General features: G+C 40.2%; 2 protein-coding genes across 3 annotated transcripts in view; one reads left to right on the top strand and one right to left on the bottom strand.

Annotated features, from left to right (window-relative positions):
- LOC113637319 (sodium/potassium/calcium exchanger 1-like) overlaps positions 1–25,599 on the bottom strand; it is a 319,664-nt gene that overhangs the window by 254,419 nt on the left and 39,646 nt on the right. The window lies entirely within an intron of this gene.
- LOC125140920 (mucin-22-like) lies at positions 15,534–18,316 on the top strand. 2 transcript variants are annotated; one of them, XM_047811824.1, is made up of 3 exons: positions 15,534–16,579; positions 16,701–16,712; positions 18,206–18,307. In XM_047811824.1, exons 1-3 carry the CDS (start codon positions 15,919–15,921, stop codon positions 18,268–18,270), a joined length of 738 nt encoding a protein of 245 aa, XP_047667780.1. In that variant the 5' UTR covers positions 15,534–15,918; the 3' UTR covers positions 18,271–18,307. The 2 variants fall into 2 exon arrangements, with proteins under 2 accessions (XP_047667780.1, XP_047667781.1); XM_047811825.1 differs by lacking the exon at positions 16,701–16,712 and having other exon boundaries at positions 18,206–18,316.

Here is a 25,599-nt window from a genome sequence, read left to right as displayed (position 1 = left end):
ATGAGAAGTTAGAGCGGCAAAACGAGATGATGGCGCACTTCTGTTTCCAGTTATCGGAACACAAACGGAATATTTGCGGCGCGACCAGAGCATTTTGGATTAAAAGGCTTACAGATTTCAATTCCTTGGACCTGTGTGGATTTTTGTGGATTATTTGTTTTGGAATACATTACCCCAGTGAAGAAAGAGACGCGTCTAAAGGTAAGGGAAAAACCGGTCTAGCGCCACCTAGGTCAGTTTTGTCAAATTTTTTTCTAATAGTATGAAGGCTGTGAATCATATTATGCTTTGTGTGTGGGCTTATAAAATATTGAGAGTAAAAACTTTACTAGGTAAATAGGTTTTTTCGTGTTTTTAGAGGATTTGATGCTTTAAAGATGAAATGAAGCTGGTTTCCGGGTCATCCCCTAGTGGTCACTTTGACTTCCCGTAAGAGTTTAGATTTTAAAACCACAACAAACCTTTTGGAATGTATCAGATTTCATGCGTTTTCTTTTTCATCCAAAATACAGGAAAGCTTCTTCAAATCCTGTTCAAATTCCATATGGCAAAAAAATTGAGCTGCTTGTTTGAAAAAAAAAAAAAAAAAAAAAAAAATATCCCTATAGGCTATAAGGCTGGTTTGCTAGTGATGCCATATTGTTTTATTCAGTAGGGGATTACATAATTAAATTACTTTTTTGTAATTTTCAGATCAGTTCCTACATGAAGTACAATTCAAAACTTATATTGTTTATAGGAGGCTGGTAGTGGTTGAACGCCGAGTACGCCTCCGGTGACCAGGTGAGCTGAGCAGATGCTTGTCGTGTCATCGAGGTGAGGGGAGCCGCGAAGGTACTGAAGCCACGGATAAAGCGGCGGTAGAAATTAGCGAACCCTAGGAAGCGTTGTAGCTCTTTGATATTTAAACCCTTACGGTAGAGCAGTCGCAGTGGGCGTTCCTCCCAGGCTGCTTTGGCGGCGAGAGTGTGAAACAATAGTGCATACTCCGCCGCGGTGCGATCGCCCTGCGACACGGCCAGCAGACACTCCTCCGCGCTCTCCCCAGAGGCGGAGTGGTCAAAGACCGTACGAAACTGGGCGAGGAAAGCCGCGAACGAGGGGAAGGCGTTCTCTCCCCATACAGCGGTGGCCCAATCCAATGCCTTACCCGTGAGCAGGGAGCAGACGAAGGCTATACGACTGTCTTCCGTAGCGTACAGGGTCGGTTGCTGCGCCACGAACAGTGAACACTGCATCAGAAAGCCCCGGCAACCTCCGGGTTCGCCGCTAAACTTTTCCCGGAAGGCGAGACGGGGTCCGGTGCTGGGGGAGTCGGTACGGCGGCGGCTCCTTGTAGCCCTTGTAGCGCCGCGGCGAGCTCCTGTGTGAGCTGAGTGAGGCGTGTCAGCTGCTGGTGATGACCGGCGAGCTGCTGGGCCTGACTGGTGATCTGAGTGGCGAGCTGAGCGACAGCTGCTGGATCCTCGGGCAGCGAGGTCTCCTGTAATGACGAGTATTTTAAAAGTAGTTCTGTTTTCTCTATAATTCTAGGGGCGATGTATTCCTAGAAAAGTTACAGAAAACAAACAGTTTTTTTTTTTGTGTGGATAAAAACAACACCTTAACCACCATAACTAATGGGTCATCATAAACTCTGAGTTCACCACAGATCCAACAATAATGACTTCCTGATTTACTCTCTAACATTATTTTGCTGTGTTCCATCTTCTCTGACCTGGTAACACATTTATACTTCTATAACACTTCTGTAATGGATCTCACATGTTGCTTTCATTTTAATACCAGAATTATTCAAACACACCTTGTAGTTTTTGAGATAAACTAATTTAAAACTGAGCATCATTTTCAAGCACTAGGCTTAGAAACACAACTATGTTCTTATCAACCAAATCCTCTGATGAATGTGTTTGATTCTTTCGATTTTTTTTCCATGCTACTTGGTTAGAATTTTAAAAGAATCTATGGAGAAGTTAATTTAGGACTTTAGAGAATTATTATGTATTAGCACAGAAGACAGTTTGTTTGAATCCCAGGTCCACCAAGCTCCTACCACTGCAGGTCCTACCACTGCTGGTCCCCTGAACAAGGTCATTAACCCTCAATTGCTCAGATGTATAATTGAGGTACATGTAAGTCACTGGGAATAAAGGAGTCTCCCACATGCCATAAATGTAATGTAAATGTAAAGACAGATGTTATGAGTCTAGACTAACACTTTTACGTTCAAACTCTACACCAGGGAAGTCAAACTCAAACTCACAGTGGGCCAAAATATAAAACTGAGATAAAGTCACAGACAAACTGAATATTTAATGTAAAATTAACTACAACTGATCTGTAATGTTCAACCTTTTTCATTTGGAAACAAACTTTAGTTTTACTTAAACACAGGATTTGGAACAACCAGAGCTTGTTATTACAAACACACAAGAAATTAAATTAGAAATAAGACACATCAGTGATGTTCATTTCTTATTTAAATGAATAAAATAAATTAAGCCTCTCTCTGTATCATTTTAACTTCCTTTTTGAAGTGGATCTTTTTCAAAACCAACAACAAAACAAACAAAAATAATAATTTCATTTAATGAAAATCCAACTTTTCGACTATTATCTTCTTATGTTCTATACTGTCGTTACAGACACGTTAGCTCCGTTAGCACACAACACAAACAGGTCTGTCCTTTATATACGTGAACAGATAATCTGTCTCCCTCCTGTCCTGTAAGCTCCCATTGTCCACCTGTCGTTTGGACATTTTTGTGGAGGGTGAATTAACTTGCCCCATGTGACTGTAACAGGGTTGTTAACGACTGTTAACAGAGAATGAGGGGCGCTTGCTGTTCGTGACTACGTGTCAATACAGTGGCATTCTGGGATTTGTAGTATTAGCGGAGCATGTGGCTAGTCAGCTGTAATGTACATCTGATATGATCTCGTGGGCCAAATATAATTACACCGTGGGCCAAATTTGGTGATTTCAAATGTCAACTTTGCCATTCAAATATCGTGCACCGCTCCTTTAAACACACCACAAACACACTTTTCCTCAAACACATTTCCAAATAAAAGATTAAATAATACAAAAAGTATTTGGACACACAACAGTGGCTCCATTACTGTGTTTCAGTATTTATTTTGTCCTGTTTATGTAGTTAAACTTCCCTTTAAGTGTGACTTTAGCAGTGACATTAACAGTGAGGAGACGTTACCTGTGTAGAAGTGATGAGGCTCCAGCTTTAAATGCCAGAGGAACCTCTATAGACTGATCACTCTTCATGGAGATACAGCTGTGTGTTGGTGATTCTGATCTCTTTCTCTTGTGTTTACTGTACAACATTATACACAGTCCTTTAGACATTTATATACACACTTTATTTAACTTACAGTTACCCATGAAATGATAACATTAACCTGGATAATGATTTTGTCTTTTATTCCTATTGTGTAGAACTCACAATGTTGTAGCATCTTGTACCAGTCATTTTAGATTTCATGTCCCAGGCACCCTAAATTTCAAAATCTACTCCTCAATTAACCGATGAGCAACCCAGTTTTACACACACACCTGGCTCCAGAATGTCTGGAGTCTCCACAAAGACCAGATAACCCCATGCGACTCATTGGGGCCTGCAAACAGAACTCTCTCACACACACACACACACACACACACACACACACACACAATGAGACATTCCGTTTACTAATAAAACCCAAGATAAGGTACTCTAAGGTTCTCATTCTTATAACCCTTTTTGTAATGTGTTTCTTCTTTTAAGGCTTGCCTGACTTAAAATTATTTGCTCCTTAATTTCCTGACAAGGGTGTATTTTATTCATGTGTCAGAAAACAACATTGTATTTTAAAATCCGTTATACTCTATCATCATATCTTACTGATCATGGCATGTTAATGTATACCTTTTCTAATGCCGTATGCCCCTTTAAGGTCTGATGTCAGAATGTATACGAAGCTATCGTTTTCTTTTTACTTCCCTAATGAAAATGCATCTTGTTTATGTTTCATTTTGTTTCTTTGCCTTTATCTTTGCCTTGATTAATGATCTATGTATGTAATGTACCGCTGCCTTCATACCGTCATTACCCTTCATGTTTAGTATCCAAATGACCACAAAATTATCGGTTACTCATTTTTCAAGCACTGGTGTATTTTATTTGAGCACGAAAGGCGCCATACCATCTTAATACACCCTGGATCAAACTTTAAAGTTATCTAAAAGTTTGATAGCTAAACCACGCCCACAGACACCTGAAACAAAGGGAGTTTTTCCCTTCAAAATCCTGACCGAAGTATTGGTCATCTTCCCAAAGATGGGTGGAGTTCGCGACCTTTAAATTGTCAGAAACAGCACTAATCCGTGGTCAGACTTTTGGATCAGCTTAGAGACGACTCCATCTTCCTTCATAGAACTTCCGGCAAGCTCCACTCTCCAGAACCTCCAAGAAGAACGCCTGACCCCACTCTGACTGCGATTTCTCCATTACCTCCAGATTCTTGTGCCGCAAACCAATGCAAGTAGCCGTTCCTCTACCAATCAATTTAGATGCGTAATTTTAAGTAGGAATCTTTCATTGAATCTTAAGGTGAATTTAAGTTTCTGTGACGATTTCCCAGTTAGGGTGTGATTTAATTTTGAAGTTTAAGCTTGCCATTTCCTTTCCTTCCTTTCTCTAGTTTCTTCTTTCCAGTCTCTTCCTCCCTTTCCCCAATTTTAATTTCTTTTGCTTTATTTTATTTTCATTTTCGTTTTCCCTATTTCTTTTGTTTGTTTGTGTAGTTAGTTTTATGTTGTGTTTGTCTCATTCATTAAATGTCATAATTTTGAGCCACAGGTGATTTGTCTCTGAGTATCGCTCACAAATTAAGGTACCTGCAACATCTGGTCTGAACTACATGCTCTATTAAGTTAATTTAATTTAAATTACGGTGTAAAGTAAAAGGAAAGCGAATCTTTCTTCGCCGGACGAACAGACCAAATAAGCGTAACGTTAATTCCAGTACCATTAATTTCAACTTAGGTTAAAATATTTAGAAGCCACTATAACACGTTATAGTTACTTATAAATATTTACCTTGCTTCGCGAGCCAAAATCGCTACAATGTAAACATTTGGTCATTGTTGCTATTGTTTAATTTTTTTTTTTTGTGTAGATGTTTGTGTGTGTGTGTGTGTGTGTGTGTGTGTGTGTGTGTGATCAATCTGTAAAAAGCAAACAATTCAGAATTACTATACAGTATTGTTCACATAACCAAATACATTTCTACAAACATTTTAACAGCTATAGATCGTAAGCATTAAATTAGATAAAACATTATTTTGAATTGTAATAATATTTCACAATATTTATTTATTTATTTATTTATTTATTTGTTTGTTTGTTTGTTTGTTTGTTTGTTTATTTAAATAGCCTTCTTTCAAAAAAAATAGTAATGTGACCAAACTTTTGGGTGTTACAGTAATTCTGTATGATAACAGTAAACTAGCAGAATGTAGAAGAACATATACTGTATACTGTGTACTAGGTTATAGTTTGTTTGAACAAGCATGCTGATTAAGGAGTATTTATTCATCTAACTCTTTTCTAATTCATTTGCATCAACTGTAAAACATTTTTACATTCCAGAATATTACAGTTGTTTATTTATTTATATCCCTGTGTATTGCATTACATAAGTGTTTTTACTAGCTTTCTTTCTAATCATCTACAGAACAAAGCCACACACACCATCTCATGTGTGGATACATTTCAGCTCAGTTAATGTGGAAGGAAAGGCTGTGTACAGTTACAAATACTGTACAAACACCTGTGTTAAGACTGTCACAAAGATGCAGAATCATATAGCCAAGTGCCCAAAGTTTCCCCAGGGCTCAAAACAAACAGCCCCAGGCAAGAGTTCATCTGCTTCCATTCACAGTGAAAATGATTCAGATTCAGACGCCCTCTCGTCAGCTCATAGTCACTCTTGAATCAGAGGATTTGACACAATGGATGATCGTAGCCAGAGAAATGTTGATGAATGTTTTGCTCGAGCAATGTATGCTACTGGCTCACCTCTGATGCTCACAGCTAATGTCTACTGGAAGAGATTTCTGAATGTTCTTCTCCCCACATACACACCTCCCACCAGACATGCTTTATCTGGATACTGAGTTCAACAGAGTGCAAGCAAAAGTCAAGCAAACCACTGACAAAGCAGACTGCATTTCAGTCATCGGTGATGGGTGGTCGAATGTCTGGGGACAAGGAATTATTCTACATCATCATCACCCCTCAACCAGTAATGGACAAACTTTACAAGACAGCTAAACAAGTTAGTGAAATATGTGAAAGGCAAACTGGTAGCTTCAGCAATCTACTTCTCTAAGCAAAAAGAAAAAAAAACAAGAACACCACACTGAAGCTCCCCAGCATCACTCGATGGGGTGGGGTTGTTATCATGTACGACAGTCATGATGAGGGAGGGAACGGGTCTTTGCAAGAGATGGTCATATCCCAGACTGCAGCCATTGAAAGTCCCACCAAAAGAATCCTGTTGGATGATGTGTTCTGGGAAAGTGTGACCAACAGCCTGAGAATCCTCAAACCAATAACAGCAGCTATTGCCAGGGATGAAGGTGATAATGTCATCTTGTCAGATGTTAAATGTCAGATGCTGAGCTCAAACAAGAAATACAAACTGTCCTGCCTGCTTCCCTGCTGCTCCAAGCAGAGGAAACTGCACTGGTCAAATCAATGGAGAAGCACCAAGAGTTCTGCATAAAGCCAATACACACAGCAGCACACATGCTGGACCCAAAATATGAGAAAATCTAACTCTCTGCTGAAGAGATCAGCAGTGCTTACACTGTCATAACTGCCATGTCTCACCATCTGGGTCTTGATAAAGGAAACGTTCTTGGCAGTCTGACAAAGTACCTTACCAAACAAGGCCTTTGGGAAGGGGATGGGATATGGCAGTCTTGCTAGCATGTACTTGCATCTTCCTGGTGGAAGGGACTTTGTGGATCTGAGGCCCTTGCACCGGTAGCCTCCATCATCCTTCAAATCCCACCAACATCTGCTGCCTCTGAGCATAACTGCTAACTGTTTGAGAACACACACAAAGGTTCACAACAGGCTCACAGATGCAAGGGTTGAAAAACCGGTGGCCATCCGAGCAAACCTACGGCTCTCTGAGCCTGACAAAGAGCCATCCTCAACAAGGCTAGACAGTGACACCGAAGATGAAGATGAGTCAAATGTTGGGGAAGTGGACATGGAGGATGTTGATGAGGTCCAGGAAGAAGCCATTGAGACCTAACCCTAACCCTTAAGATGCTAGCCCTATGGACATTCTAGCTGAATATAGCATGTCGGCTACAACAGCTTTAGGTATGCATGCCCCTATTAAAACAAGACAAGTACCTTCTTTGCGTACATCTCCATGGTTCACGCCTGCCCTTCGTATTATGAAGGCTACTGGTCGACGCCTTGAGCATCTTTATAAGAAAACTGGTTTAAACGTGCAATTCAGTACTTATAAGAACCATATTCACTTTACAAATCTGCTCTACAGACTGCTCGTACAACCTATTACTCTGGCCTTATTAATACGGCTACATCTCGGCCTAAAACATTGTTGTAGAAACTCGCCCATCCACCTCCACCTGACATCAATAGCTCAGCAGAGCACTGAGTTATTTTTGCAAATTATCTTTTCAAAATAAAATCAATAGTATATATAATCACTTCACCTCTAGCCTTTCCCCTACCCACTCTGATGAATTTGGTTCAGTTTCTACTCAACATGCCTTTGATAACTTTCTCCCTCCCACCCCTGTATATATCTCTGAATTAATAGGGAAGTCTAATCCTTCCACGTGTCATCTGGATCCAGCCCCTACAAACTTAAAAAATGCACCTCTGTTATTTCCGGTCCTATATCAAATTTAATCTCACAGCTACTCAGCTCAGGTTTTGTTCCACAAGAATTATAAACTGCATCAGTAACCCATATTCTAAAGAAACCAGACCTGGACCCCTCTGTACTGACTAACTATAGACCAAGTTCCCATCTCCCATTCCTTTTGAAGCTCCTTGAAAAAGTCGTTGAATTCAGCAGTAAGAGTGTTAACACACACACAGAAATCCCCCCACACAACCCCCATCTTATACAGTTTACATTGGCTCACAATTAGTTTCTGTATTCAATATAAAGTTCTCCTCACTACATTTAAAGCTCTCCATCGCTCCTGTCCACAATATACCACAGATCTCCTTCACACATATACCCCTGCCCCTGCACTTAGGTCCTCTGACTCTAATTTATTAGAGGTTCCTCATTATAGGCTGAAATCTTTTGGTGGTAGAACCTTCTGTATTGTGGCTCCCAGCCTCTGGACTTCTCTCCCCAGAACATTCGAGACCTGGCGTCTTTACAGGATTTCAAAACTAATCTGAAAACTTATCTTTTCACTTCCTGTTATTCAAATTCTCAAGTCCATGGACATGGTTTTAATATCATAATATTATGCTTTTGTGTTACTCAGTGAAAGAATCAATTAAAGTTCTACTTACAATTAAATCAGTCAAGACGTCATTTTTAAAATTTGCATTACTTTGCATCAGGGGCAGTTCTAGGGTTTCATCTTTAGGGGTTTTATCCCTCAGTGAGAATTTAAAACAAGAAGAGTTTTATTATATATTATGTAGCAGCAACCAATAGCCACTAAGAGGCTGAGTAGAGGGAGTTAAAGATGACGCGTTTCAGTTGCATTCAGGTGGTTTATTGTGATGTTTAGCAGGATGATGGCAAGATGAAATAATCTCCAAAAAATAGAAAAGGAAGTAACTGTAAATCAAAAGAAACGTTCAAAGGAAATGTATATCCAAAGAAACGAAACGTACGAAACGAAACGAAAAGGTCAACAGAAAGTGAGTGTCCCAGCTACTTACCCCCTTTCCACCTGCATCCACACGCAAACTCCCAGATTATATGCACCTGTGGACACCAAGTGACGTAACAAACGAAAAGTGGCAATTTCAAAATATAAGACATCAAAACCTTACCGGGCACTTACACACCAGCCCCTGATTATTACACCCAAAAAAAAAGAAAGTAATAATCATAATATGATACAATCACAGTAGACTACACAATGTATGTTTCTGTACACATGAAATCATTAAATCTCATCTTACAGACACAATGTATACACAAATGTGCGTGTGAGGGTGTAAATGTCCAGTACTTCAATGTTTGAACAATATCTGTAATTGAAAAGAACATGTGAACCAATCCAACTAAGCCTTCAGAATGTCATTTTAGAGTTCTCAATTTATGTATACTTTAAAACGTCATTAAACAACTAAAAGTTCTCAGTTTCAAGAAGAAGGCAAATTTACAAAATACAAAGCATTTGAACCTAGAAGTCTCATTTTGGATGTATTTAAGAACAGAGGTGCTGTCTGTCCAGAATACAGAATCCTGAAGATTTATCTTCAGCTCTCTTTTCCACAACTTGTCCATACGACTCGCAAGCGTAGCAGCAGTGAGCTCTAGATGAGGGATAGTGATTACTCTCAAAGGTGTCACTCTTGCTTTACTCATTAGCAGAGTAGAATGGGCAATTCTCTGATCATTATGAAGCAACAAGTAAGATACAGTGCCATAACCTTTCTCGCTGGCATCTGAGAAGTGATGTAATTGGGCCAATGTAACTTCTCCAAAGTTATCAGGCTTAAAACACCTGTGAACCTGGAATTTATCCAATTCGTAAAGTTCGTCCAACCAACTTGTCCATCGCTGAATGTACACTGTTGGAATAGTGCTGTCCCATCCAATTTTTTCTCGACACAGATCTTGAAGTATAATTTTGCCACGCAAGATCACTGGAGACAGAAAACCAAGAGGATCATAAATAGAACTAATGACAGAAAGAATTCCTCTTCTAGTAAGAGGTCTATCTTTGATCGTCACCTTAAACTTGAAAACATCCAACTCAGCACACCACTCATGTTCATGTTCCAAATCCAAGTTCTTTATTTTCTGATCTCGGTCTTCCTCAGGTATGGCGTTCAACACAGCACGGCTGTTACTTATCCATTTCGTTAATCGAAATCCACCTTTGGCACATATATCAGTGAGACTTTGGTACAGCTGCACAGCATCTGAATTTGTAGGCACAGATACAAGACAATCGTCTACATAAAAGTTATTGAAGACAACGTCTACAGTCTTGGCATCATACAGATCCTTATGATCCTCTGCACACCTTCTCAATGCATAACTAGAGCAACTTGGAGACGATGTCGCTCCAAACAAATGCACGACCATTCTGTATTCTTCCAGATCACCATCAATGTTTCCTCCTGGCCACCAAAGAAATCTCAATAGATCACAATCATTGGGATGCACCTTGACCTGAAACATCGATTCTATGTCAGCCATCATAGCAACATACTCCATTCTGAAATTCACAAGAACACTCACCAGAGGACTTGTTAAGTCTGGACCTTGCAGAAGATGTTCATTCAATGATGTTCCTTGGTATGATGCTCCACAATCAAACAAAACTCTGATCTTTTGCTTTCTGGGATGATATACCCCATGGTGAGGTATATACCATAAGCGTCCATCATGTCGTTCCAATTCCGCTATGGGAACCTTTTCAGCATGTCCTTTGGAGATGACATTCTTCATGAAATTAACGTAATCAGAATGAAAGGATGCATTTCGTCGCAGCTTTCTTTGAAGATTCAGAGCACGTTGTTCCACTATTGCTCTATTTCTTGGCATGACAACAGTTTCATTTTTAAGGTGGAAGACCAATGTAATAATGTTCATTCATCAGTCTTGCTGATCGAGAAACAAAGTCCATAAATCTATGATCTTCCTTTGACAATCCTTGTTGTTCCTCTTGAACACATTCAGGAAAGTCGGTCTTGAACTGTCGCTCCCAAAACTCATCCAACTTCAAAACTGGGATCCTATTAACAGTCGTATGAGGATACTCCTCAACAGCATGCTTCTCCAGTAGGTTCATTGGTCCATTAAATGTCCACCCAGACATGGTCTTTATAGCATATAGGCTATTATTTTGACTACGAATAATCTGCCATGGCTCCAATGCCTCTGGCAAATTAACTCCAATCAACAGTTCTACACCAGCATCAATTGACGGCAAACAGATGTGATTTAAATGAGGCCAACAACTAAGATCATTTTGTGTGGCAATATTAGCTTTGCTTACAGGCATGATCTTCTGAGTGTATACTTCTGGCAAAGTACAGTAATGCTCTTGATTCAATCCTGACACTTCCAAATCCTTAAGAACATGACAAAAGATGGATTTATCCTGATTCATGGTTCTCATTAGTATGTTAATTTTCTTGGCAGAGAGATTAAGCTTTGACATTAAACTCTCTGTGCAGAAAGTTGCAGAACTTCCAGAATCCAGGAATGCATAGGTGATCACCACTTTACTTCCCTTCTTTGACTTTACACATACAGGAACAATAGACAATGCACACTTGTCTTTACCAGCCCCAGTAAGAGCACTGGATTGAAGTGAGACCAAAGCACTACCCAGTGTTGGCTTTGATTCTTCTTTCCTAGTGTACTGAATGCTCCTTTTCTCTGATGAAGAGATATGAAGAAGACTTGGGTGCTTGAGATGACATATCTTACATATGTTTCTCTCCTTGCAATCACGGCTGACATGCCCTATACATAAGCAACCGAAACAAATCCCATTCTTCTTCAGAAAATTCATCTTTTCTCCATGAGATTTCTCAGCAAGCCTTTTACAGAAATCCAATTTGTGTTCCCCTTCACAGAAAAGACAGATTCTGTTTACAGTCTTCCCACTACATTCATTTACATCTGTTGCAGTGACTGTGGTGGCAAAACTGCTTCTAGATTTGGAACGAGGTGACTTTACATTCAGGTTTCTACCTCCACTAGGCAGAACATCTTGAATGTTTCCAAATACTGGATCTGTAACTATTTTCACTTGTCTTTCTATAAAATTCACAATGTCAGAAAAACAAGCTGTGTGGTTACGTCGCTCCTGTAAATCATATGCCACTATCCTCCATTTTTCTCTCAACTTATAAGGAAGTTTCGCAAGAATGACTCGCATGTTGGTGGCAAGATTCAACTCATTCATGTAATGAATATTCTGCATAATATTACAACAACTTCTGAGAAACAAGCCATAATCCTGCAGAGCTTTGGCATCCTCAGACTTTATTGTTCTCCATAATAATGCCTTCTCCATGTAAGCTGAGGCTATCCTTACCTCATTGCCAAAATGCTCCTTAAGCAAAGCTTTGGCCCTTATGTACCCTTGAGAAGGAATCATGTGCCGACAGCTCCTTACAAGTTCCTTAGGTTGCCCTCTAGTGTACTGCTCCAGAAAATGTAAACAATCTGCGTCACCAACTGCTTTCCTTTCCACTACCTCTTCAAATGTCTGTATAAAATCATAGTAAAGCAATGGATCGCCATCAAAAAATGAAACCTCCCTTGTTGGAAGCGAAGCCAAATTACGTTGCTGAATTAATAGGGCAGCGATTTCATTTTGCTCATCAATAAGCTTAAAAACACTTCCTCCTTCCAAACCATCATGTGAACTTGATCCATGTGCACCCTGCACTCTAGGTCCTTGTACATGTGCATTATCATGACTGGTGCTGGGTAATGCAGAATGTGTCTGCCTTGTATTAGATTGAACACTATATTGCGATTGTTGAACTGACCGAGTTTGGAAATGCATTAAATCCTCTTGAGTAGCATGAGTCTGTGAATATGATGCAGGTAGATGTTGTGACGATACACATGAACTTAAAGGTAAAAATGATTCCACATTAGGAATAAAAGATTCAGTTCCAGGCTGTTTCTTCTTTAAAACATTGGTATCAGGAGGCATAGTAGATATACTCGATTTCGATCTCGAGTCGTTATATACTTTCATCTTGGCCATTGATACAGCAATTTCAGTGTCAAGCTCCATTTGTTCCTTTTTCTTCCTCAGATCCTCCTCTTCTTTCTGCAGGGCATGTTTTTGCTGTAACATTTTCTGACGTGCCAACAAGGCTGCCATTTCGGCCTCTGTCTTAAGACGAGCAGATGCAATAGAAGATCGACTGCATTGAGATCCATGAGCTGTGTTACTAGACGATGTTTTCCTGCTCACAGAAACACTGTCTGTTGGTTGTATTTGAGACTGTACTTCATCACGGCCAGCTTTAAGGTTCTGATATTCACTTGGATCCTGCATATTGTGAAATGATGAAACTGGTTCAACTGAAGATGGAGGTATAAGAGGATTATCCATTGGCTTTGTACAATGTAAAATGGAGAGTGATGAGCCAAGATGGCCTGGAGTAGAACTTGTTTCTGTAATTTGAGCACTTTGCCTGGGAGTTTCCACTTCATTCATCCTTTGTTCCACATCTTCCACAAATCCATCATTGCGATTCAAACCACTCCATTTGTTTATTTAGTTCATCAGGAGGGAGAAACACAAGTATCTTTTTGTGCAACACAGATACATTTCAAAGATATCAACATTGAACGCACTTGTGGAGCATTGTCATCACATTTCATGAGGTCTTTCATAGATAAAATCATGATCTTCATTTTATTCACTATAGCCTTGCGATCAATTCAATTCAATTCAATTCAAGTTTATTTGTATAGCGCTTTTTACAATAGACATTGTCTCAAAGCAGCTTTACAGAACATAAACACAGAGCAGAAGGTAAACATAATTAATGATAAAGGAAATAACGAATAATATAAGTAAAAGAATTAACAGAATAAAAATTCTAGATTATTATTAGATGTATATAGTTCACAGTGTGTATGTATTTATTCCCCTATGAGCAAGTCTGAGGTGACTCAGGCAGCAGTGGCAAGGAAAAACTGCCTTAAATTGGTAAAGGAAGAAACCTTGAGAGGAACCGGACTCGAGGGGGAACCCATCCTCATATGGGTGACACTGGGGGTGTGATTGTAATATACAGTCAGTTAAATGTTGTATTGGTGTGAGGTTCAAGGACTTCTGATCTCCTGAGTACCACAGAGTCCAACTGGAGATGTCTCAGGATTCTTAGAGTCGGCCTCGGCTCAGTGGACGTCCAAAGGCTTCGTCCCACAGAGGATGTTGGGAGCTGGTACAGTGTCTGGATGCCTCGGGATGGGTACAAAGAGAGAAGAGATCCTTTTGCAATCCCTCCATTTTGACTGCCAAGGCCTTTGCAGTAGGCTTAGGCTCTCTCTTGCTGCTCTCAACAGCGTTCTCAGGCTCCTCTACATTCATTTCGCCCACAACACGATCCACATTCATCAAACAGCACCGTACTCAAAGCGCATTAATCCATCCAATATTTTCACGAATGGGCGCAGCACCACCGCGCGATAACAAGTACTTTGCACCTTGTTTCACAATCGCAAGCCAATCCAATCCATAACGCGATACACAAACTTCACGCAGCAACACGGGCGTCTTCACATTCAATAAACAGCAACGCTGTAGCCATACTTAGCAAAGCCGCTAACATACATCTTCTGTAGTCATTGTTTGCTTCGGTGTGCGTCCGTGTTTCATGTTCTGCATGCAGAGAAGTCCTTTCCAATGATCCACGATCCCAATGATCCAAGATCCCAGTGATCCACGATCCCAATGATTCACGATCCCAATAATCCACAATCCCAGTGATCAAATCCAACAGCAATCCTTTCTGTTGACTTAACTGTAGCAGCAACCAATAGCCACTAAGAGGCTGAGTAGAGGGAGTTAAAGATGACGCGTTTCAGTTGCATTCAGGTGGTTTATTGTGATGTTTAGCAGAATGATGGCAAGATGAAATAATCTCCAAAAAATAGAAAAGGAAGTAACTGTAAATCAAAAGAAACGTTCAAAGGAAATGTATATCCAAAGAAACGAAACGTACGAAACGAAACGGTCAGCAGAAAGTGAGTGTCCCTGCTACTCACCCCCTTTCCACCTGCATCCACACGCAAACTCCCAGATTATATGCACCTGTGGACACCAAGTGACGTAACAAACGAAAAGTGGCAATTTCAAAATAAAAGACATCAAAACCTTACCGGGCACTTACAGGCACACTGACCAAAAGTAATTTTTGTAGGGACATATAGTAATTAGATCCATGATATCTGCTAAGGTCTGTTTTGGTCACTGAGTCAATGAATCAAATTGTAATAAATCTCAACTGTAGAGCTCATGCAGATGCAGATGGACCATTAACGGAAACAGCACAAGGAAAAAGAAAAGCATCAAATTCTGGCTGGATACACCACACGCTTACACTACTACTAACTTGGAGGCATAAAGCCTAAAGTTTTTTAGTGCGCAACACAGTCTAGTCTAAACTAAATACAGACAGTTTGCAAACAAATGTTACACTTGGTGTCATTTTTTTAATACATATTATGAGCACTCTGTTTTTTTCCTGACTAAAAGATGTATTTGTTTTAGTCACAGAAAATCAATTAAATATAGATTTTCAGATGTATAATACATCCAGTAGACTATCAATAATTTCCCTGGAATCTAAAGTGCCCACAAATCTGGTTATGAAAAATTTGATTATATGATTCAAACAGATTAACACTTAAATATGTACAGTTCAAGTTCATGGTTAACCCTATAAATGGGAGTGAAACAACACTTGTTTAACTTGCACAGGTTGGACCAAGGATATTAATGAGGATCAGCTGATTACGCTGCACGTCACACCCTGTGAACCATTGGAGAACACAAGCAACCGCGAGGTGGTGAGGACCACGCGGGTGGAGCAGACGGGCACTACAGAGGGGGAGATCGAGCAGACGGGCACTACAGAGAGGGAGTTGGAGCAGACGGGCACTGCAGAGAGGGAGATGGAGCAGACGGGCACTACAGAGGGGGAGATCGAGCAGACGGGCACTACAGAGAGGGAGTTGGAGCAGACGGGCACTGCAGAGAGGGAGATGGAGCAGACGGGCACTACAGAGGGGGAGATCGAGCAGACGGGCACTACAGAGAGGGAGATGGAGCAGACGGGCACTACAGAGAGGGAGATGGAGCAGACGGGCACTACAGAGAGGGAGATGGAGCAGACGGGCACTACAGAGGTGGAAATGGAGCAGACGGGCACTACAGAGGGGGAGATGGAGCAGACGGGCACTACAGAGGGGGAGATGGAGCAGACGGGCACTACAGAGGGGGAGATGGAGCAGACGGGCACTACAGAGGTGGAGATGGAGCAGACGGGCACTACAGAGGGGGAGATGGAGCAGACGGGCACTACAGAGAGGGGGATGGAGCAGACGGGCACTACAGAGGTGGAAATGGAGCAGACGGGCACTACAGAGGGGGAGATGGAGCAGACGGGCACTACAGAGGGGGAGATGGAGCAAACAGGCACTACAGAGGAGGAGATGGAGCAAACGGGCACTACAGAGGGGGAGATGGAGCAGACGGGCACTACAGAGGGGGAGATGGAGCAGACGGGCACTACAGAGGGGAGGATGGAGCAGATGAGTACCTCGGAGGGTCAAGGTAATGAGGACAGATTTGAAAAGTTACAATTTATATTTGTAAAGTCTTGAAGTGTTTGACCCATGGGTTACTTTAACGTTACTTGACTTCCAGTGTTTTTTTGTTTTGTTTTTCCCCATAGAGCTTTATGCAGGTTAGGGCTGCATGATATATATTTTCAGCATCGACATTGCAATGTATGCATGTGAAAGTCACATTGCAGGACGCATGATGTCAAGTAGGGAAATTAACTTAAACACGTCAAGCTAAAACATTTTTGCTGCTTGATACTAAAGTAAAACTTTCAAGTTTCTAATTTACATGATTAATCTACAAGAAAAGTTCATCTGATATTATATTATTAGACAGATGATAGATCTATCTGTACTAGGGCTGTTGGAACAAATTTCTTGAGTCACACACTTAAATGTCAGGGTAGGGCCGCATGATATTTGAAAAAAATTTAAATGTAAAAATTTTGGTTTTCTGCACCATATATTATGATAGAAATTCACCAAAAAAAATCACCAGATAACTTGAGTAGCTCTATTTGGAAAGAATTAACCATTCAAGGATGATTGGGTGATTTTGTAGGTGGGTGAATACACATTGAAAATAATGAACAAATCACAAGTATAAATAAATACAATAGAACAAAGATACAAATGAAATAAATAGTACTTTTATATATTTTCAGGTAAATCTAACAGGAACAGAAATTTAATGGTCAAATGTAAAATAACACTGCATATTCTTAACTGTATAAATTAAATATAATTAATTTGTGTTAAAACTGCAAAAGTGATTTTTCTCTTTGTCTTTTATCGTTTGATTGACATTCATGATACAGAAAGCAGCAGGAATATAGGCTACGGTCACTTTAAGACGATGTGCGTATCCAAAATACTGTTACACGACCAGTTTTCTTTCTCAATTGTAACAGCATTCTGTGTTCAGGTCTGCATGGCTCTGCGTGTGTGCGCACAGTATACAGACAGCTGCACGTGCAGAATTCAGTTGTCTTTGTGTGCTCGAATGGTTTAAAATTGCTTTAATGTTGAAACTTACATGACCTAAAACACACTGAAATGCTAAACTTTAATTATATGATGGTCAAACTTTGCGTTTAATCCGAGAATCACGTACGTGAGGGACATTGTTGTTACGCCCTTAAAGCTAGTGTAGGCAGCGTAAGAGAAACCAGCCAGAGGTGCTAGATTATGAAAGTATCCAACTGTAAAAATACCACCCCTCCCATCAGGCCTCACAAATTAAGCATACATTTGATTTTGGTCATTTTCTGTGCGTACTATATGTATAGTTATTTCTAAAAGCAAAGCAAACTCATGGCACCAATTGAAACACAGTTTTAGAAGTGCTTTCATAGCACACATAAGAGAGAGGTGTAAAATTCAGTGAATCCTTAGGTCCTTCTTGTCAGTGGGGTAAAAGGATTTCAGTGTTTGTCCATGAGCGCTTGAAGGCAACAAATCTTAAAATCAATTGGATTGTCATGAAATTTGATGAGCACGTTTCATGCTAACCACACCACATGCCGCACTTCTGTGTTATTGTGATCTAGTATTTTAAATAATAAGATAAAACTTTATTTGGTATATGAGTAATTTTCTTTCTCCAAACCCTCAGCTGTCTTCACAGGGTCAGCCAGGGGCACAGTCACAAGTCCCAAAAAGAAAAAGTCAGGTATGTAAATAATGTTTGTAGGGTAATTATTGGTGGATCTGATATCTCTATTAATATAGCTCATTTTGTCAAGCAGATTCTCATAAGGAATTTAATTAATTTAAAGGGGACCTCTTATGCTTATTTCTATATTTATGATGGCTTTGTAGAAGCCAACATTCTGTTTTCCTTAGACAAAAAATTATAAATAGTAACTCCTCCTAGGGCTTTCAAGCCACATGCACCAAATTCTGACATGTTGTAGACGCTGGTCTGAAGTTTGTTGCTATTACTTTTCTAAGCGATCCGAGTACCGGTACTTCCGGTACCAGGTCTCAAACTGGCCATTTTTCCCATAGACTCCGATCATAAACTTTGGAGGTTTATAACTCGGCAAGCTTTCGAACTATCTACACCAAACTCGGCCAGCTCCTTTAGGGTGAGACTCTGAACAAAGTTATAATTAGTGTACCGACTGGCCTTTCGGTTGTGCCGCAGCCCCGCCCCCCAATATATGCAAAATCAAAAAACTTTTTACAACATGGACTTGTGACATGTCAAACACTCAGTGACATGATGTCTTTTATTTGAAATTGCCACTTTTCGTTTGTTACGTCACTTGGTGTCCACAGGTGCATATAATCTGGGAGTTTGCGTGTGGATGCAGGTGGAAAGGGGGGTGAGTAGCAGGGACACTCACTTTCTGCTGACCGTTTCGTTTCGTACGTTTCGTTTCTTTGGATATACATTTCCTTTGAACGTTTCTTTTGATTTACAGTTACTTCCTTTTCTATTTTTTGGAGATTATTTCATCTTGCCATCATTCTGCTAAACATCACAATAAACCACCTGAATGCAACTGAAACGCGTCATCTTTAACTCCCTCTACTCAGCCTCTTAGTGGCTATTGGTTGCTGCTACAGTTAAGTCAACAGAAAGGATTGCTGTTGGATTTGATCACTGGGATCGTGGATTATTGGGATCGTGAATCATTGGGATCGTGGATCACTGGGATCTTGGATCATTGGGATCGTGGATCATTGGAAAGGACTTCTCTGCATGCAGAACATGAAACACGGACGCACACCAAAGCAAACAATAACTACAGAAGATGTATGTTAGCGGCTTTGCTAAGTATGGCTACAGTGTTGCTGTTTATTGAATGTGAAGACGCCCGTGTTGCTGCGTGAAGTTTGTGTATCGCGTTATGGATTGGATTGGCTTGCGATTGTGAAACAAGGTGCAAAGTTGCTACGTACTTGTTATCGCGCGGTGGTGCTGCGCCCATTCGTGAAAATAATGGATGGATTAATGCGCTTTGAGTACGGTGCTGTTTGATGAATGTGGATCGTGTTGTGGGCGAAATGAATGTAGAGGAGCCTGAGAACGCTGTTGAGAGCAGCAAGAGAGAGCCTAAGCCTACTGCAAAGGCCTTGGCAGTCAAAATGGAGGGATTGCAAAAGGATCTCTTCTCTCTTTGTACCCATCCCGAGGCATCCAGACACTGTACCAGCTCCCAACATCCTCTGTGGGACGAAGCCTTTGGACGTCCACTGAGCCGAGGCCGACTCTAAGAATCCTGAGACATCTCCAGTTAGACTCTGTGGTACTCAGGAGATCAGAAGTCCTTGAACCTCACACCAATACAACATTTAACTGACTGTATATTACAATCACACCCCCAGTGTCACCCATATGAGGATGGGTTCCCCCTTGAGTCCGGTTCCTCTCAAGGTTTCTTCCTTTACCAATTTAAGGCAGTTTTTCCTTGCCACTGCTGCCTGAGTCACCTCAGACTTGCTCATAGGGGAATAAATACATACAGATTGTGAACTATATACATCTAATAATAATCTAGAATTTTTATTCTGTTAATACTTATTTCTTTTATTATTCGTTAATTCCTTTATCATTAATTATGTTTACCTTCTGCTCTGTGTTTATGTTCTGTAAAGCTGCTTTGAGACAATGTCTATTGTAAAAAGCGCTATACAAATAAACTTGAATTGAATTGAATTGATCGCAAGGCTATAGTGAATAAAATGAAGATCATGATTTTATCTATGAAAGACCTCATGAAATGTGATGACAATGCTCCACAAGTGCGTTCAATGTTGATATCTTTGAAATGTTTAAGGGTTGATGTATCTGTGTTGCACAAAAAGATACTTGTGTTTCTCCCTCCTGATGAACTAAATAAACAAATGGAGTGGTTTGAATCGCAATGATGGATTTGTGGAAGATGTGGAACAAAGGATGAATGAAGTGGAAACTCCCAGGCAAAGTGCTCAAATTACAGAAACAAGTTCTACTCCAGGCCATCTTGGCTCATCACTCTCCATTTTACATTGTACAAAGCCAATGGATAATCCTCTTATACCTCCATCTTCAGTTGAACCAGTTTCATCATTTCACAATATGCAGGATCCAAGTGAATATCAGAACCTTAAAGCTGGCCGTGATGAAGTACAGTCTCAAATACAACCAACAGACAGTGTTTCTAATGTGAGCAGGAAAACATCGTCTAGTAACACAACTCCTGGATCTCAATGCAGTCGATCTTCTATTGCATCTGCTCGTCTTAAGACGGAGGCCGAAATGGCAGCCTTGTTGGCACGTCAGAAAATGTTACAGCAAAAACATGCCCTGCAGAAAGAAGAGGAGGATCTGAGGAAGAAAAAGGAACAAATGGAGCTTGACACTGAAATTGCTGTATCAATGGCCAAGATGAAAGTATATAACGACTCGAGATCGAAATCGAGTATATCTACTACGCCTCCTGATACCAATGTTTTAAAGAAGAAACAGACTGGAACTGAATCTTTTATTCCTAATGTGGAATCATTTTTACCTTTAAGTTCATGTGTATCGTCACAACATCCACCTGCATCATATTCACAGACTCATGCTACTCAAGAGGATTTAATGCATTTCCAAACTCGGTCAGTTCAACAATCGCAATATAGTGTTCAATCTAATACAAGGCAGACACATTCTGCATTACCCAGCACCAGTCATGATAATGCACATGTACAAGGACCTAGAGTGCAGGGTGCACATGGATCAAGTTCACATGATGGTTTGGAAGGAGGAAGTGTTTTTAAGCTTATTGATGAGCAAAATGAAATCGCTCCCCTATTAATTCAGCAACGTAATTCGGCTTCGCTTCCACCAAGGGAGGTTTCATTTTTTGATGGTGATCCATTGCTTTACTATGATTTTATACGGACATTTGAAGAGGTAGTGGAAAGGAAAGCAGTTGGTGACGCAGATTGTTTACATTTTCTGGAGCAGTACACTAGAGGGCAACCTAAGGAGCTTGTTAGGAGCTGTCGGCACATGATTCCTTCTCAAGGGTACCTAAGGGCCAAAGCTTTGCTTAAGGAGCATTTTGGCAATGAGGTAAGGATAGCCTCAGCTTACATGGAGAAGGCATTATTATGGAGAACAATAAAGTCTGAGGATGCTAAAGCTCTGCAGGATTATGGCTTGTTTCTCAGAAGTTGTTGTAATATTATGCAGAATATTCATTACATGAATGAGTTGAATCTTGCCACCAACATGCGAGTCATTCTTGCGAAACTTCCTTATAAGTTGAGAGAAAAATGGAGGATAGTGGCATATGATTTACAGGAGCGACGTAATCACACAGCTTGTTTTTCTGACATTGTGAATTTTATAGAAAGACAAGTGAAAATAGTTACAGATCCAGTATTTGGAAACATTCAAGATGTTCTGCCTAGTGGAGGTAGAAACCTGAATGTAAAGTCACCTCGTTCCAAATCTAGAAGCAGTTTTGCCACCACAGTCACTGCAACAGATGTAAATGAATGTAGTGGGAAGACTGTAAACAGAATCTGTCTTTTCTGTGAAGGGGAACACAAATTGGATTTCTGTAAAAGGCTTGCTGAGAAATCTCATGGAGAAAAGATGAATTTTCTGAAGAAGAATGGGATTTGTTTCGGTTGCTTATGTACAGGGCATGTCAGCCGTGATTGCAAGGAGAGAAACATATGTAAGATATGTCATCTCAAGCACCCAAGTCTTCTTCATATTTCTTCATCAGAGAAAAGGAGCATACAGTACACTAGGAAAGAAGAATCAAAGCCAACACTGGGTAGTGCTTTGGTCTCACTTCAATCCAGTGCTCTTACTGGGGCTGGTAAAGACAAGTGTGCATTGTCTATTGTTCCTGTATGTGTAAAGTCAAAAAAGGGAAGTAAAGTGGTGATCACCTATGCATTCCTGGATTCTGGAAGTTCTGCAACTTTCTGCACAGAGAGTTTAATGTCAAAGCTTAATCTCTCTGCCAAGAAAATCAACATACTAATGAGAACCATGAATCAGGATAAATCCATCTTTTGTCATGTTCTTAAGGATTTGGAAGTGTCAGGATTGAATCAAGAGCATTACTGTACTTTGCCAGAAGTATACACTCAGAAGATCATGCCTGTAAGCAAAGCTAACATTGCCACACAAAATGATCTTAGTTGTTGGCCTCATTTAAATCACATCTGTTTGCCGTCAATTGATGCTGGTGTAGAACTGTTGATTGGAGCTAATTTGCCAGAGGCATTGGAGCCATGGCAGATTATTCGTAGTCAAAATAATAGCCCATATGCTATAAAGACCATGTTTGGGTGGACAGTTAATGGACCAATGAACCTACTGGAGAAGCATGCTGTTGAGGAGTATCCTCATACGACTGTTAATAGGATCCCAGTTTTGAAGTTGGATGAGTTTTGGGAGCGACAGTTCAAGACCGACTTTCCTGAATGTGTTCAAGAGGAACAACAAGGATTGTCAAAGGAAGATCATAGATTTATGGACTTTGTTTCTCGATCAGCAAGACTGATGAATGAACATTATTACATTGGTCTTCCACCTTAAAAATGAAACTGTTGTCATGCCAAGAAATAGAGCAATAGTGGAACAACGTGCTCTGAATCTTCAAAGAAAGCTGCGACGAAATGCATCCTTTCATTCTGATTACGTTAATTTCATGAAGAATGTCATCTCCAAAGGCCATGCTGAAAAGGTTCCCATAGCGGAATTGGAACGACATGATGGACGCTTATGGTATATACCTCACCATGGGGTATATCATCCCAGAAAGCAAAAGATCAGAGTTTTGTTTGATTGTGGAGCATCATACCAAGGAACATCATTGAATAAACATCTTCTGCAAGGTCCAGACTTAACAAGTCCTCTGGTGAGTGTTCTTGTGAATTTCAGAATGGAGTATGTTGCTATGATGGCTGACATAGAATCGATGTTTCAGGTCAAGGTGCATCCCAATGATTGTGATCTATTGAGATTTCTTTGGTGGCCAGGAGGAAACATTGATGGTGATCTGGAAGAATACAGAATGGTCGTGCATTTGTTTGGAGCGACATCGTCTCCAAGTTGCTCTAGTTATGCATTGAGAAGGTGTGCAGAGGATCATAAGGATCTGTATGATGCCAAGACTGTAGACGTTGTCTTCAATAACTTTTATGTAGACGATTGTCTTGTATCTGTGCCTACAAATTCAGATGCTGTGCAGCTGTACCAAAGTCTCACTGATATATGTGCCAAAGGTGGATTTCGATTAACGAAATGGATAAGTAACAGCCGTGCTGTGTTGAACGCCATACCTGAGGAAGACCGAGATCAGAAAATAAAGAGCTTGGATTTGGAACATGAACATGAGTGGTGTGCTGAGTTGGATGTTTTCAAGTTTAAGGTGACGATCAAAGATAGACCTCTTACTAGAAGAGGAATTCTTTCTGTCATTAGTTCTATTTATGATCCTCTTGGTTTTCTGTCTCCAGTGATCTTGCGTGGCAAAATTATACTTCAAGATCTGTGTCGAGAAAAAATTGGATGGGACAGCACTATTCCAACAGTGTACATTCAGCGATGGACAAGTTGGTTGGACGAACTTTACGAATTGGATAAATTCCAGGTTCACAGGTGTTTTAAGCCTGATAACTTTGGAGAAGTTACATTGGCCCAATTACATCACTTCTCAGATGCCAGCGAGAAAGGTTATGGCACTGTATCTTACTTGTTGCTTCATAATGATCAGAGAATTGCCCATTCTACTCTGCTAATGAGTAAAGCAAGAGTGACACCTTTGAGAGTAATCACTATCCCTCATCTAGAGCTCACTGCTGCTACGCTTGCGAGTCGTATGGACAAGTTGTGGAAAAGAGAGCTGAAGATAAATCTTCAGGATTCTGTATTCTGGACAGACAGCACCTCTGTTCTTAAATACATCCAAAATGAGACTTCTAGGTTCAAATGCTTTGTATTTTGTAAATTTGCCTTCTTCTTGAAACTGAGAACTTTTAGTTGTTTAATGACGTTTTAAAGTATACATAAATTGAGAACTCTAAAATGACATTCTGAAGGCTTAGTTGGATTGGTTCACATGTTCTTTTGAATTACAGATATTGTTCAAACATTGAAGTACTGGACATTTACACCCTCACACGCACATTTGTGTATACATTGTGTCTGTAAGATGAGATTTAATGATTTCATGTGTACAGAAACATACATTGTGTAGTCTACTGTGATTGTATCATATTATGATTATTACTTTCTTTTTTTTTGGGTGTAATAATCAGGGGCTGGTGTGTAAGTGCCCGGTAAGGTTTTGATGTCTTATATTTTGAAATTGCCACTTTTCGTTTGTTACGTCACTTGGTGTCCACAGGTGCATATAATCTGGGAGTTTGCGTGTGGATGCAGGTGGAAAGGGGGTAAGTAGCTGGGACACTCACTTTCTGTTGACCGTTTCGTTTCGTACGTTTCGTTTCTTTGGATATACATTTCCTTTGAACGTTTCTTTTGATTTACAGTTACTTCCTTTTCTATTTTTTGGAGATTATTTCATCTTGCCATCATTCTGCTAAACATCACAATAAACCACCTGAATGCAACTGAAACGCGTCATCTTTAACTCCCTCTACTCAGCCTCTTAGTGGCTATTGGTTGCTGCTACATAATATATAATAAAACTCTTCTTGTTTTAAATTCTCACTGAGGGATAAAACCCCTAAAGATGAAACCCTAGAACTGCCCCTGATGCAAAGTAATACAAATTTTAAAAATGACGTCTTGACTGATTTAATTGTAAGTAGAACTTTAATTGATTCTTTCACTGAGTAACACAAAAGCATAATATTATGATATTAAAACCATGTCCATGGACTTGAGAATTTGAATAACAGGAAGTGAAAAGATAAGTTTTCAGATTAGTTTTGAAATCCTGTAAAGACGCCAGGTCTCGAATGGTCTGGGGAGAGAAGTCCAGAGGTTGGGAGCCACAATACAGAAGGTTCTACCACCAAATGATTTCAGCCTATAAC

This window comes from Tachysurus fulvidraco, chromosome 3, assembly GCF_022655615.1.
Source record: "Tachysurus fulvidraco isolate hzauxx_2018 chromosome 3, HZAU_PFXX_2.0, whole genome shotgun sequence".
In the NCBI taxonomy this organism is placed as follows: domain Eukaryota; kingdom Metazoa; phylum Chordata; class Actinopteri; order Siluriformes; family Bagridae; genus Tachysurus; species Tachysurus fulvidraco.
Note: the sequence above shows the minus strand (reverse complement) of the source record. Positions and strands in the feature narration are given on the sequence as shown.